Source organism: Callionymus lyra, chromosome 8, assembly GCF_982586985.1.
Source record: "Callionymus lyra chromosome 8, fCalLyr1.hap1.1, whole genome shotgun sequence".
NCBI lineage: Eukaryota > Metazoa > Chordata > Actinopteri > Syngnathiformes > Callionymidae > Callionymus > Callionymus lyra.
In genome coordinates this window covers 1,356,531-1,372,017 of record NC_141825.1, presented here as the reverse complement: position 1 = coordinate 1,372,017, position 15,487 = coordinate 1,356,531, and the positions used below count along the sequence as shown (strand labels likewise).

The 15,487-nt window shown below is 37.4% G+C and overlaps 1 protein-coding gene across 2 annotated transcripts; it reads left to right on the top strand.

Annotated features, from left to right (window-relative positions):
* Positions 1–89: 89 nt before the first annotated feature.
* Positions 90–13,683, top strand: snx1a (sorting nexin 1a). 2 transcript variants are annotated; one of them, XM_087798004.1, is made up of 15 exons: positions 90–355; positions 3,727–4,600; positions 5,005–5,135; positions 5,893–5,965; positions 6,047–6,090; positions 6,153–6,294; positions 6,763–6,841; positions 7,567–7,642; positions 7,882–7,995; positions 8,344–8,437; positions 8,513–8,718; positions 10,039–10,182; positions 10,700–10,780; positions 11,771–11,842; positions 12,596–13,683. In XM_087798004.1, the coding sequence occupies exons 1-15, from the start codon at positions 233–235 to the stop codon at positions 12,644–12,646; spliced, it is 2,304 nt and encodes a 767-aa protein (XP_087654130.1). In that variant the 5' UTR covers positions 90–232; the 3' UTR covers positions 12,647–13,683. The 2 variants fall into 2 exon arrangements, with proteins under 2 accessions (XP_087654130.1, XP_087654128.1); XM_087798002.1 differs by having other exon boundaries at positions 5,002–5,135.
* The last annotated feature ends 1,804 nt before the right edge of the window (positions 13,684–15,487 follow it).

Below are 15,487 nucleotides of genomic sequence, written 5' to 3'. Positions count from 1 at the left end.
CATGACTGCTAGCTAGCCGCGCTAAGCTAACCTGTCAAGAAGGTGGACCAGGAAGTAAAAAGCAAGCTAAGCACATCCCCCTTCTTGACCCTTCGGATAAGTGAGTTTCAGAAGCTCTCTGGAAGTGAACTAGCGAGGCTCATAAACAGCAGTAGCAGGAGAGACTGGTGCTGGCGGAGCCTCTGATTTGTTTACATCTCATCCTAGTGAGTATATAAAAAAAAAATAAAAGATGGCGTCTAGCTCCGAGCGCAGTCCTCCCCCGTTCCCCGACTCTGAGGATCAAGATCTCCTGGAGGAGGTGGGAGACCGAGGGAGTGATGAGGACGAAGGAGAAGACATGTTCATGAGTGTGGTATGTGCAAACTTTTTATTTCAGTCGCCCAAGTCCGTCCGGTTACTGATGCTAACACAGGTTAGCTTACAAGAACAGCGTCAGGTACAGCAGTAAGTTTCTCCTGGTCAGTGTCTAATAAGCTCGCTAGTGTCACTAACCGTAGAAGAACTATGGTTTTAAAGGTTCGTGTTGTCCTGAGTCTGCTCAAACTACCCCTTCATGTCTGCTGTTCAAACAACCTGACACAATCCCTCAAATATGTACTCGTTAAAGTTGCGCAACAGCAAGTAATGTGATTTGAAAGTTCGTCTTCTTTAACTCGTATTTAGTTCCTGGAGCAACAACAGGACTTTGCTCTTATTGACTTGTGTCTGCCATGCAAATGAAATCTGCAGTGACATGTTGAGAGTCATGTTTGTTCCAAACACCGAAGCGAATTCGAGTTTTTTTTTTCTATTTATTCGATGTCTTCTCCTGTAAATTCAATTTTGACTTTGAGTGTCATGTGAGTGGACTGTGGTCATGTGCCCGAACCCGGATGTTTTACCGATTTGTCGAATTTCAGAGGAGCCAGGAAACTAAAAACCATTGCAGTCAGCATTTTTTGAGTTTGCAATCCAAGTGTGGCTGCAAAACTCCCAGTTTTAAGTCTCATAAATGTTGATGGCCCACCTCTGACCCTATAACTACTGAGGCCATAAAATCATTGTCACGGTACTTCTTGAAAATATTAAACATGAATGACTCATTACTGGAGAAATCGTTATGCAAAAGTATTGCTTCAGCATCTCTGCTATTCCAAAAAAAAAAACAGCACTAAATAAGTAAATATTTAGTTTAAACCTCTGTTTGTTTGCAAAGAGATCACCTGTTGATCCACCATCATTCTCTCCTCTACATTACATTTCCTTTTAATTATCCCTGTTGCTGGCCTACCCTTCATTTTCACGGGTCAGTTTCAGCATCATATGTAAACTAGTTCATTTAATTAAATTGAAGGCGATTTACAAATAACTATAACTTACTAACTTAATTACTTAAAGTGTGACATCATTAACAAAGTTATCTCAAGCAACTTTACAGCAAATAAAACCACATGGAGAAAAGAAAAGGCACAATGAGGGTTTGTAGAGTGTTTTCTGATTAAATTGCCTAGTTGAAGCATATTGTTAATATGATCGGGCTAAGAACAGGACCTTTTTTATGAGGGGCCGTTTGAGACACAATTCAGTTTTTTCTCTCACACCTTCTGTCAAACTCGCTCACATCTACTATCAAACTCTGTATGAGCAATTAATAGTACGTGTATGAGTACTTGATTGTATGTGTAGGAGTATTTGATAGTACATGTAAGAGATCTTGTATGTAAGTGCATGATCACTTGATAGTACATGTAAGAGATCTTGTATGTAAGTGCATGTTCACTTGATAGTGAGTGTGAGAGATCTTGACATTAAAGGAAGCCAACTTAATTACAAAGGAAGCCAGCCCCCTTTTTATAAAGAAAAAAAAAACTGTTTGATAGATAGATCTTTATTGAAAGAAATTGGTTTTCCAATTGGCACACAGCAATACAGAAAATAAGAACAAGAACAAAGAAAAATAAAGCAAGAACAAGATGACACGATCTAAGTCTAAAGAACACAGATCAAAGACAAATAACAAAGACAAATGATACAAAGATTAACATAGAATAGAACATCATGATACTTTCGCTCCACTCCTGCCCCCAAACTCAGAATTGTACAATCTAATAGCACGAGGAATGAATAAGTCCCTGAGTCTATTAGTGGTACATCTGGGAAGGCATTCGTGCTTCATCTGCTTCTCTGCTCACTGATGACAGTGTTCAGAGGATGACTGTCATCATCCATGATGGAAAGTAGTTTGTTCAATGATCTCCTCTCTGCAACTGTCACCAGTGAGTCCAGCTTCATTCCAACCACAGAGCCAGCCCTTCTAATCAATCTATCCAACCTGTTGACACTCCTCTTGGACACATTTCCACCCCAACACACCACAGCATAGAACAGGACACTGGCCACCACACACTAGTAGAACATGCAGAGTTTCCTGCAGATGTTAAATGACCAGAGCCTCCTCAGACAGTAAAGTCTACTCTGAACTTTCTTATACACATGGTCTGTGTTGTAGGACCAGTCCAGTTTACTGTCCAATTTAATCAATTACTTAATCTCCAGCACTTTAATACAAATGTTTGGATTGGTATCATGTTATTTTTTATATCATCACGTTATTTAATGACATTGAATTTATTTGTCAGGGACTTTTGTAAAAAGTCCAGCTGTGATTTTACCGGTGTTCGTTCTATTGCTACTGAATATAGACGCACTCTAAGGGGATATCAAGAATATCATTAAATAATGTGATGTCAGAAATAACGTGATACTAATCCAAACTTTTGTATTCCACTGCTGACAGCTCTGAGATTCCGTAAAAAGTAATCAACTTTATCTTGAATCAGGTGCTCATATACAGTTTGATAAAAGATGTAAGAGAGTTTGATGGTAGACGTGAGCGGGTTTGTCCAGTAAAACTACCATTTGTAGCAGAGGATACTAGGAGGTCTTGATCTTTCCTCCTAGTTACAATAGAACGATGGCTCTGTGCCAGTCTGGCTACAGTGCTGAATAAGAACCTGAGATTATTCTTATTATCTAGTGATGAGTAATAGCTCTGGTTGTCCGGGAGTGCTGCCCTGTATTTTTTTTCAACGGTTTTGGGCATGGTAGAGTTCATCCTTTTTGGTTGAACACCATTTCTTCTCTATTTCTCAATAATTTGCTTTTAACTTGTGTGTTTCCTGACTATGCCAGGGAGCATAACTGCTTCTTTTCTCAGTCTTTTGAGGTAATTGTGCTATTAAGTTAAGCGTGTTATGTAGCAAGACTTTAATGCTGTCAACAACGTTATCAATGTCATGGTTCGTATAGGTGGAGTTAAATTTGGCTATGACACTTTCAGACATGCATCTTTTAAGATTGCTCCTGTTCTGTAGTGCTGGGAGAGCTAAGAAATTATTAAAAAAGTTATTTATTGTCGGACAAAACGGATTTCTCAGGAGAGATTACGTTTTTAATTTCTAGACAATAAGCTGAGACAATAATTTAGGATATGGAACTGGATGACGATGGAGTATAAAAGTCACTCAACTGTTGGTCACTAAAGTTGTATGAGACAAGAATAAGATGAGCGACTGCGGAAGAACATCTCCTTTTAAGAGAGAGGCTGCTCTTTCTTTACATTGACTGCTCAATTCGTACACGCATATACTGCCGCATGAATGTTTTGTGTAAATTGTGAATTGTCATGTATAAAAGTTTCTCCTTTACATTTGTTAATTGCAGACTTGTATGTTCTTCTTCCAGAATGAAGGTCCGCTGACGGATCTTGAAATTTCTCTTCCGCCAAACAACCAAACCATGGACATTTTGACTGATCTTCCTGCCGATGACTTAGATGATCCTTTAACCGATATGTTTAGCAGCCATTTGCCAACTAAATCCTCCTCTCACCTCCTCAATGAGCCATCTGAGGAATTTGTTGACCTGACAAACAACCTGCTTTCTCCTGATGTCTCCATTGGAACCGAGCAAGCAGAAGCCATAAAAGCTCCAAAAGCTAGTACTGACATATCGCTAGATGAACCATCAGATTACTTCGTTGACCTATCGGGAAGTGAAAGTGACGCAAGGGAACAGGACAAGGGAGATGAGCAAATAAGTTTGGATTCAGAAGAAAATGAAGTGAGCAGCATTACTTTACAAAAGGAAGTTGTTGAAAAAACTACTCCAGTTGTTGACCTAAGTGCAGATTCTCTAGTGAATCAATCAAGCAATAAGATTGTTTACCCCTTGGTTGACATTCTTAGTCAGCCTGCTGCCGTTGAGGCTAAAAAACCCAGCCGAGACCTGTTTGAAGATGATGAGATGGACCTATTCACAGAACCAAGGCCACCAAAACCTTCTCAACGGCAAGAGAAAAGCCTCTTTGATGAAGCTGATGACAATCTTTTCTGTGAGCCCCTGGGTGCCATCTCGAGGAATCCAGGCCCCAGATCAGCCCCAGCACCGGTTGCTGCTCCTGTTGTCCAGAGCAAAATCAGCCAACCCCTGCAGGAGAGAAACCAGGGAGAACTTTCCGATATATTTTCAGAAGAAGCAGTTGCCACAGTGCCCAGTAGCAAAGTCAACGTAAAGACTAATGGAGTTCACGCTGAAGACGAGGCCGACCTATTCTCTGGTATAAGTGACTACTTTCACTTCTCAAATTATGTTTAAAAATTATTAATTCTTCATGGATTTTCTATATATACTGTATGTATGCAAGTCTTGTTTGTAGATTTCAGAACCGCTTGACAAAACTTTATTTCTCTGTAGCAATTGTATAACCATTCTAACTCCCCTGCCCTCATTTTGGGGTTATTCATTTTACATTTTTTTTCAAAACTGGGGCAGACACCATGGAAATTCATATCTGCACAATTTTGATGAAAACAGAATTAGTTGAAGATTAGAACTACTGACCCGTCTGGGAAGGTTTTAGGGGGGAGGAAAACTCGATCAGGTCAAGAGAAAGGGGCTTTGGGGAGGGGGGGGTATTAATGCACATTACAAGTGTTTTTCAATGATGCTCCCCTTCAGCAGAAGCCACTGTTGAACTGTCTCTGGACAGTCCTAGGACTGAGAGAAAGAAGGAAGTGATTCCTGAGCCCGTTTCTGTTCCGACACCGGCAGCCACAAGCCTTAACAGACCACAGGCGACTGCGCTGGACGAGGTTGGTACATTGCATTGCCACCCCGCTTTATATCCTCACTGAAATGTTGAGCTACTGCATCAGGTCTTTTTTTTTTCAGATGCCTTCTATGAACTATTGCTTTTACTTATTTATTAATTTACTAGTTTACTAGTTGTTTCCTCAAATAGTTGTTTTAAATTCACTTTTTTCAGAAGTGACAACCAATTAATTTATTATTATAATAATAATAATTTTCTTTATGAAATGTAGGTGGTTGAAAAATGACTAAAAACCATTTTGGTTGTTGACAACTGACTACCTACATTTGTGTTTAATATTAACAGTCAAAGCACACTCCAGGGTTTGTGTAATGGTGACGAAAATCCTAGTCAGTGGCAACTTGAAGTGCAACACACAAGGGAAAGAAATGTTTAGCAGAGGTTGTAAAATAATTTAAATGGAGTGACTAGGAAGGACATTAATCAGACAGGAGTACATCATAAGGGAAGCTTAGGAAGACATTTCAAAAGAAAAAAAGAGAGAGAAAACAATAATCTTCATGGATTTGTGTTCATGGATTTTAAATGAGAAGAGGAAAGTAATGACTATTGAGTAACATAAGATGTAAGTTGGAGGAGGCTGACAAGTTGTGGCAACCTCTGACAAAGATGAATATTGGAATTATGGTATTCAGAACACAATAAACGTTTTATATTGAATGAATAAGAAATTACTTGTTCCAATGCAATTCATTTAAAAGTGACTACATAAAATGTTTTCTTTCATGAAATCTCAGTTGGAAGAGGAGGAAGATGAGCAGAAGGATAGTCTTGACATCTTCGTATCTGTTACTGACCCAGAGAAAATAGGCAAGACTTCATTTTTATGTAGCTACTATTTTTTCTCCAGCAAGACCCTTATGTGTGATCTGTCTCTTTTAAATGTTCCAGGTGATGGGATGAATGCATACATGGCTTACAGAGTTTTCACAAAGGTAAATAGAAAAATTAAAAAAAACATTTTACCATATTAAATTTGCTTCACTCTATATTTCAGACGTCTCTCTCAATGTTTCGCAACAAAGCGATGACTGTGAAGCGTCGCTTCAGTGACTTCTTGGGTCTTTACCAAAAACTCTGTGAAAAACATTCACAAAATGGATACATTGTCCCTCCACCACCAGAAAAAAGCATACTGGGTAGGTCAACCACATTATTTTGCTCGTGTGTACAGGGGGAGACTTTGTTTTAATCCCATTATTTATTTATTTATTTTTATTATACAATTATATTACACAAAAATACTGTTTCCATGTCACAACCTCTTCCATACTTATCCTTTCCATTTTCTAAAAGGAAAGTAACCTCTTATTGTATTAGTGTCATCATGGAATGTCTTATTGTTCTTTTTTCAAGACCATACTACATTTGAGATTGAAAATAAATATATATATTGTTGACAAAGTAAATGATTTAAATGAAAAACTTGTAATACACATTGCTAAGGAGAAAGTTGTAGGTGAAAATGTAGTTGGTTTTTTTTGTCGGTTTTTCGCACAACAATAATTTCAATCCATTTAAAGATTTCTGGTCAATAGAACACCTTCATGTTCTCCATTCAACTAACAAATAAAACTAATGACATGGAATTCTGTCCAATCTGGCAGGTATGACAAAAGTGAAAGTGGGCAAGGAAGATTCCTCATCCGTGGACTTTGTTGAAAGACGAAGAGGAGCTTTGGAGAGGTGGGTTTCACCACTAATTTTTAAGGGTTAGTTCCCCCAAAATTCAAATTTCACTAATTTCCTACTCGGACTACTGTTTGTATTGTTCCCGGATTAATCTGTTCCTTTTTAAAGCTTTAGGCAAAAATGTATGTTCATTTATAATGTAGGACTGCAGCTCAGTTGTCTTCTTCATCTTCATCTTCGTCCAAAAATACACACTAAAAAACATCCAAATACCACCATACTTCTCGACTGTAACGTCCATCTTGTAATGAAGCCTTGACATTTGGAATTGTTCTGAAATAATTAAAATGTCTATATTTTAAGCTTCTTTATGGGGATGATGCTAGGCCACTAGCACACTTGCAATGTGTTTCAATGTGGAGAAGACGGGTAGGAGCTGAGAGCCTGGGAACTTCAGCTACACACAAACCTAAAAATATACAACTATTCCAATTGTCAGGGCTTCAAAACAAGATGGACCACAGATGTATTTGGATGTTTTTAAGTGCATGATTTTGGACAAAGATTAGGAAGACGACTGACCATCAGTCCCTACATTTAAAGGGACATACATTTTGCTTATAACTCTAAAAAGTGACAGATGTGTCTGAAAATAATCCCAACCGTTAGTCGACATCAGACAGGGTAAGTAGGTAATTAGTTTTGAATTAAAGTTTGAATTTTCGGTGAACTTAAATATAAAATATAATGGCATTGAAAGTGTTTTCCCATTGATGTAGATACCTCCAGAGAGTTGTCAATCATCCCACACTCCTGCAAGACCCTGATGTGCGAGAATTCCTAGAGAGAGAGGAGGTGAGGAAAAATTCAAAGTTATTTATTATGGTTAACCATGTCATAAACGCAGAGCTTCAGATGCAATGTGTTACCTCTTTGGCAATGTTACAATCATTTGGCTGTTGAAATAAAAATAAATGATACAAATAAATTATTTGTGTCTAATTAAACATCTCTTTTTGACAGATTTCCCTTGATGTGATAGTTTAAAAAAAATATTCATATTCATGCTCACCATTTTGTTTTTGTCTCATCAGTTGCCCAGAGCAGTGGGTACACAGGCTTTAAGCGGTGCTGGATTTCTGAAAATGCTTAACAAAGCCACTGATGCTGTCAACAAGATGACAATAAAAATGAACGAGTCTGATGTGGTAAGTCACATGGAGTGTAAGTTTTGATAGCAACACATTGGACTACAGATGTTAATCTGCATCATTCATCAGATAAGTTGTTCACTTATCTACAATTCCAAATGTGTTTCAAGAATACCAGAGTCAGAGGTTCAAGGCTTCATATCTTAAAAATGTGTGCTCAGAAAATTGGATACCTTCCACATTAATTCTTTTTACTATTTACCACAATTTCAACACAAAAAACATATCAATTAAAATACATATTTTCATAGCTAGTATTTAAAAAAAAAAAAAAAGAAAAAAAGTTTGATATTGGACTGCATTTGTTGTTTTACTTTTTATAAAATAATGTCTCTTGTCAATCAGTGGTTTGAGGAGAAGCTGCAGGAGGTAGAGTCTGCAGACCAACAATTCAGGAAGCTCCATTCTCTGATGGAGATACTAGTTCTTCACAGAAAAGGTATGTACATATTTAGAAAATAACATAAAATGGCAATGTAGACTTTTCTAATGTTTGTTTTCAATACCCTCTCAGAGCTCTCTTTCAATACGGCAAGTTTTGCAAAGAGCACAGCGATGTTGGGTAGTGCAGAGGACAACACAGCTTTGTCCCGTGCTCTGTCTCAGCTGGCAGAGGTGGAGGACAAGATGGAGCAGCTACACCATGAGCAGGCCGCAAACGATACATTCCGTTTTGCCGAACTAATCGCAGATTTCATCAGAATGCTGGGAGCCGTGAGGGTAAAAACTGTTATATTGTGAGGTCTCTTTTTTATTTGGATACTTTTTTTTTTCTTAAGAATATTAACCAATCTCGTATGGTGTGTGTTCTAAAAAGTTTCTTGTATTGGCAAGTATCTAGTGAATCTTTCATTGGACTTTAAACCAAAATATGTCTAAACATCAGCTCTAAAAGCTGCTGGAGTCTCTCGTGCTCGGTCATCATAGGGATCTCACAGGATTTTTTTTTTTTTTTAAGCGGCTTAGGACATAATGACTGCTGCCATCTAGTGGCTGGAAGTTTAATTGCAACATAAAAATGAACAAACTCTGTGAATATTTGAAATTTAATCATTTAAAAAAAAAAAATCTAAAAATCTAATTAATTAATTATAAACCCACAATATTGATCTGTAATCATTTAAGAACTATTTTAAACAATAACGTTTTTTTGAAGGCATAGAAAAGCACGGCCAGCTCAAGCTGTCACTCATTTGCAATCAAAGTAAAACACAAGAATCTAGGCTATTGCAGTTTTCTACCTGCAATTCTGTCAACAGAATCGCATGAGTCAAACCTTAGGAAGAATGCTTGGGAACTTAATGACACCCTTATCCACACAAACCTATTAAACCTTTAAAAAAATAAAAAATATATAAACAGATAAGAGATTGTAGAGATAAGTGCAGGTTAAGCGATCTTTAAAAAAATATATATTATAAGCTGTTATGAACCCTATACAAATTAGAATCATAAACAGAATTGTCCGACTATGTCTTCAAAACTATTTTTTGCAATGATGTCATTATTGATGGCAAAAGCAGAAATGCTCATTGAAAGAGAAACGGAGCTTTGAAGCTCTCCGCAAATAGTTATCTTTTGTATTTGCACACGCACTATAGTAAATGTATTTGTCTATCGTCTTATTGGAGTTCATCTCCTAAGCTTTGGAACGATTTTCGTCTCCCTCTTGTGTTTGATGATCTACTGACTCCTTCAAGAAAAATCTTAAGACATTTTTATTTTGCAGGCTTTTCCCTGATTTTCTGGGACTCCTGTGTTTGTCTTATGTGTCTTGATCTTTTAAGTATATTCTTTTAACTGTATATTGTTTTTGATTGTTAAAGCTCTTTGTGACCTTGGGCTAGAAAGGTGCTCTAGAAATAACGATTACTTACTTACTTACATTAGCATACGGCTATCATTGATAAACGGACAAATAAACAAACTGAGAAGGTTCCAATGAACTTTAGGGGGTATTATCAAAACGGGCTTTCCTTATCAATGCAAATCAGCAGAAGACAAATATGTTCAAAAATTAACCTAGTTGTTAATCTGCAGGGTTCCTTTGACTACCGGATGAAATCATGGCAGCGCTGGCAGGATGCACAGAGTATGCTGCAGAAGAAAAGGGAGACCGAAGCAAAACTCCTTTGGGCTAACAAGCCTGACAAGCTGCAGCTTGCCAAGGAGGAGATCTCAGAGGTTAGTATCTGAGGTGGCACTTGACACATGTTTACAAAATCCCAGAGATTTATACTGTTATCTGCGCAATGTTGGATGGTTAAGAAACATGATTAATATGACACCATTGGATGACAACAAAGCTTCACCTTGGAAACATGTAGTAGATATTCTCAATTATCTAGCGATGTGGCCAACAAACACTTATTGTAAAGACACATTAATATATACTGTAAATAAGTTAGGATGGTGTCCAAAGAGAAGGAAACAAAAAACATACAATCAGAAGTCCTGCAATGCATGCTGGGATGCCTCTGCACAAGAACATCGTGATCTAACTGTCTCCGATTCAAGACTAGCCCTAGAAATCTGTGTTAGGATGTTTTATCATGGGACACGGGAAGCAAGGAGTGATGTTTCCATGATGCAGAACATAAGGTGCTTCTTTTAACTAGCCACCTCTGTTGGTCCTCAAGATTTAACTATGCAATGTTCTCTAATATTATGATCTCACCGTTTTCCTTCTCACCCTTATCAGTGGGAAGCCAAAGTGCAGCAGTATGAGAGAGACTTTGACAGGGTCTCGACCACAGTCCGCAAAGAAGTGGTTCGTTTTGAGGTATGATGGTTTGACTTGGTTTACAATTTTTACATGCAAGGTCATGAATACGTCATCCACCCTTCTTTTGTCTTCTAATTGACTGACTATACACCTAGCCCTTACCATTGTGGTAAAAAAATGATTTCTTTTTAGTTCCAGCTTTTTATGTACAGGTTTCCGAAGATATTAAGCTGCATTAAGGAAGAATTTAGTTTTTTTTTCGACAAAAGAGCTCCATGTTCTTTAATAATAAATAAGGAAAAACCAGACCTCAAAAACAGGCTAGCTTGGTTTACCTCAGTTCACAATGCCTGACAGTGAGTGTTGATGTTCATTTTGCTACTCTGTTGCACACATTGTTTATTTATTTGGAAAAACATTGGGTGGAAGATGCCAGGCCAGGCTGCAATGGTGAGGGTTGGAGGCTGGCAGAGCAGGCATCGTACGGAGCCATGTGTCTGAAGAACCTTTTTTTCCCCACGCTTGCCTACTGCGTCTTTAACCTATTCTGTCAGTCAAACTTGCGTACATAACTGTTCCTCTATATTTCTTAAAAGAAAAACACAGCGTGAGGCAGTGAAATCAAATCATAATGGCGGCTGTCCCAGCTTCCATGAGTAAGGTAGTTGATGGGTAAGCCTGTCATGGTGGAAAGCCTTTAACTTTGATTTAAATTTAATTTGGGGTGTGTGTTTAATGTCAAACACGTTTGTCTGTGAATGTAGAGTTTGCATGGATTTTTTTTGTAAAATGAAACATGGCTGTATATTTTTATTCAACACAAATGTAAAATACGTAGCAGATGACCATCGTTGTCATTTTTTGGGCAATGATGTCAAAATAAAACTTAAACTATGTACAATTTAATGTATGGGTCAAATTAAACCAGAGTCATTACATTTGTTGTGTTTCGAGTCTCTGACTCAATTACTGTATGTTAAGTCATTGGGGGAACAGTTGTGTATGTAACAGAATGGTCACAGCTAACTACCGTCTTCTGGTTTACAGAAAGAAAAGGCCAGGGACTTCAAACAGAACATTGTTCAGTACTTGGATTCCTTGCTTCAATCTCAGCAGCAGGTGAGTCTAGTTCTCAGATGTCAACGTAATCATACTGTTATCAGGTTTATGCTGCACATGTCTGGCCGAGCTCCTCATGCCATCTCATGTGCACACAAGTAGCCTTTAATTACTTTGCACAGAAAGTAACCCTGAGAAAACATTAGTAGGCCACAAAATGATAAACTGACGATGGGATGGACCAATACAGAAACATGTGATTTGGACGTACTCTTTGTGTGACAGAAACTTTTTTTTAACCTATATTGCTGTTATTTTTGGCTTGAAATTGAAAAGTAAAAATGTTATTTGTAGTGTTGTCTATTGTTTGCAGGCAATTCCTTTTTTCATTATGCTTTTTTTTTTTCACTGATTTTGTATTGCCCTTAGAAATGTTTGCAATTCTGACTTGGTGGTCTTTGAAGTCCTTTGTACTACTTTTGATGATTAAATCTGATTAGATATAATTTTATTGATTCATTTAGTAAATGATGATACCAATCACAGCAGCCCACAGTAGAACAAACAAAGTAAGAACAAAGTTCAAAGAACAAGTGGATCACATGGATCTATCATATTACAAAAGAAAAACATAGGCTTGTCTAAGATCATACATGAAAAATGGCCCTTTTTAAATGAAGGACCATTTCTTGTCTGGTGATCGCCACGTGAAAAGAAAACGAACGAGTAAATAGGAGTGAGTGCACGCTAAAATGGTTCAGGACTAGTGTGCCATGCTTTTTGTCACTGATCATGTGTCCCTTCTCTCCACAGGTGATCAAATACTGGGAAGCATTCTTACCAGAAGCTAAAGCCATTGCCTAATGCTGCAGAGCAGCATGCTGCCTTTCTCCTCTCGTACACTTTACCTCTTTGCCTTCTAAATCAGAGAAAAGACCCGACATTAAAAAGGGAGATCCAATCAGCCGCGCTGGTTCTAATCATCTACAACATATATAGCTGTGTAATCTGTTATATGGATAAGTGTATATTTTCCTTTGAACTTCTAGAAATATTTTCTTATTCAATGATACAATGAATTTATATATAAAAACACATTTTACTAAATGATCCTAGCAACTTAGGCTAAAGTTGAAATGCTGTTGGAGACAGCAAATCTGATTAGTGAGAAGGGAATTCATGCAATAAAGCACTCATGAGCTGCAGTTGCTTAGAGCTGGTCAGACATGGGACCCAAAACACACACTTTATAAAAACACCCTTCTTTTGTACGTTTTCTCTTCATTTTAGAGCGATGGATGCAGTTGGTCATTAAAATTCCATGTTGTGTTAAAAAATAAAGGGCCATAGGTCAAAGTTTGGGTTTGTTTGTGCAAACCTTATAACTGTACGTGCCTTTAAATCAGAGATCCACAGTCTGCTACAGTTTTTACGTTTTTTAAATGTTTTTCATCCATTTTTTTGGGGCTCCTCAGTATCGGTTCCTAAATTTGTAACTTGCTTTTCATGGTAAAATCGGCGTCTTATGGTAACTAACCATGTTTACTTTTTCATTTATGCCGTAAATTTAAGAACCTCGGCCTATCATGCATGTTGATCAGTCACGTAGAAGAACTGGAGACCAAAGTGACAAAGACTGTCCACACAAATGTAATGATGACAAAGAAATGATAGAAATGCACTTTGACTGTCAATTCATGATCACTGTGAGTTCTTTATTGATTTATTAACAAATTGAAGGACATGCTCGTGTCCTCTGAAGATGTCAGGTAATTGTTCACGCCCACAAATATTTCATCATGTTTAAAGTTTTCTTCCAATACAATTTTGCCACATAAACAAGAGTCTTTGTGAACTGTCTTTCTTAAAACAAATCAATAAAGGTTTCACTGTTAACATGACCTGCCTGTCATTTTATGTACTATTGAACCTGTAAAGTTGTCAAATCGCTAAATGCTAGTTCTCCAGCTGCTACTGTGCCAGATCACTCTGGGATCACTTTTGCTTGAAGTTGGTTACATATTATAATGCATTGGCAAGAGACGAGGGGACATTTAGAGAGTTATCAGTAACAAATCATCAGTAATAAAAAGATTCTCTACCCCAGTATTATAGGCTATTGGATTATAACTTACTCTTGATCAGCACTTATTGATTAACCATTTGATAACGTTCGTCAAATTACTGCAGTGTCGTTTACTGAATTCTAACCAAAAAAAATATTGTGTTGTGACATTTATTTGTTTTAACTTGTTTTTAGAGATATAAATAAAGCAGCGCAAAGAATATGCTAGTGCAACAGTGATCCGACTTGAGATAAATGAACATTAGATTTAGTTCCTTCTGTGTTGTACCCTTGAAAATGTGGGGGGAAACCTTGTCCTTCTTCGGTTTGCAACTGTTATTGTCCAGCAAGTAAGCAAAAACTAGTCATCTGCATGCGCCAACAGCATAGAAATGAAATAGTTCTTCCTCTTCACACAGGAAATAAAAATAGTACAGAGAATAATAAAACAAAAACAGACTTATCAATAAAATATTATTCAAACTATTTCCAGTGTACACCCTCCCCCACTAAAAAATACTTTAAGGCATTTTACAACATGTGACCTCCCATTGAATACACAAAACAAGAATGCAGTATTAAATCTAATAAATTATATGATAACACTATAAACACTGCACTAGCATTACTACAGGAAACGTGTAGCAAAATTGTATGTTGTCTGCTTTGTTGCTTTGACTTCAATATCTGGTACGTTGGTAGGCCTCCCAAGTCCTTGAAGATACTTATGAAAAACTACCATTACAACATACTGTATGAAATTTAACATTCACACCTGCCCAAAATGCAGTAATCTTTCACACAAAATATTCAAATTTCTGTAATTACTTCTCAATACCTACTATAGTTTATCATAATTTTGTTTCGTTAAAAGAAAATTAATTATTATATTTTGATTAATAGATACTGTAGCTGTATAAAATTTACTTAAGCATTAATCCAATGTTTTTGTGTAACTCTGGAACTAACAACTTAATGGGTTATTTTTTTTATTTTTCTTAAGGTTTTCCTAACTTATTATAGGTTAGTCTTGGTCGGTGTGATCTGGTTGACCGCCTGGTTTCCTAAGCTTCTTGGTCATCTTCTGAAGACATTCCCGACTCATCTTCTCCATCAGAGTTTGAGTCCTGCATCCTTCCTTGGATGTAGTCTTCTTCGGGTGCCATATCCACAAGTTGGTTTTCATTCTCCTCCCTTCTTCCTCAATCAGGAGCCTGAACATGTATGTTTTGAGGCCTGGAGACTGTTGCATTTGGATTCAGTGGTTGAACTGGGACCCACATAGTCTTCTTCTTCACTTGAGGTGTCAGCTTGAGGTTCCTTCATTTGTTCCTACTACTTTTAGATTTCTTTGTCTCATTGTAGATATTTTTTTAGATTTAACTGTCTTTTCCGGTCGATCCACAAGATAAGGACAGGGTTGCAGAAGGTTGCGGTGTAATGTTTGTTCTCTACCTGCTCCATCCAAAGGCTTAACAACATGAACTGGTCCATTATCTCCTCTTCTTTCTTTGACAACATGGATCTTGTTTTCCCAGTATGCTTAGATCTTTCCAGGTCCTCCTCTTTCAGTCAAGTTCTGAATCAACACATGATCTCCAGGCTCAAGAACTGAACTCCATGCTTTCTGGTTGTAGTGT

Coding starts and splice junctions, on each gene's coding strand:
- snx1a (XM_087798002.1), top strand. CDS start 233: ATGGCGTCTAGCTCCGAGCGCAGTCCTCCCCCGTTCCCCGACTCTGAG. Junction 5,136..5,892: donor AGGCGACTGCGCTGGACGAG/GTTGGTACATTG, acceptor ATGAAATCTCAG/TTGGAAGAGGAGGAAGATGA. Junction 8,438..8,512: donor ACTAGTTCTTCACAGAAAAG/GTATGTACATAT, acceptor ATACCCTCTCAG/AGCTCTCTTTCAATACGGCA.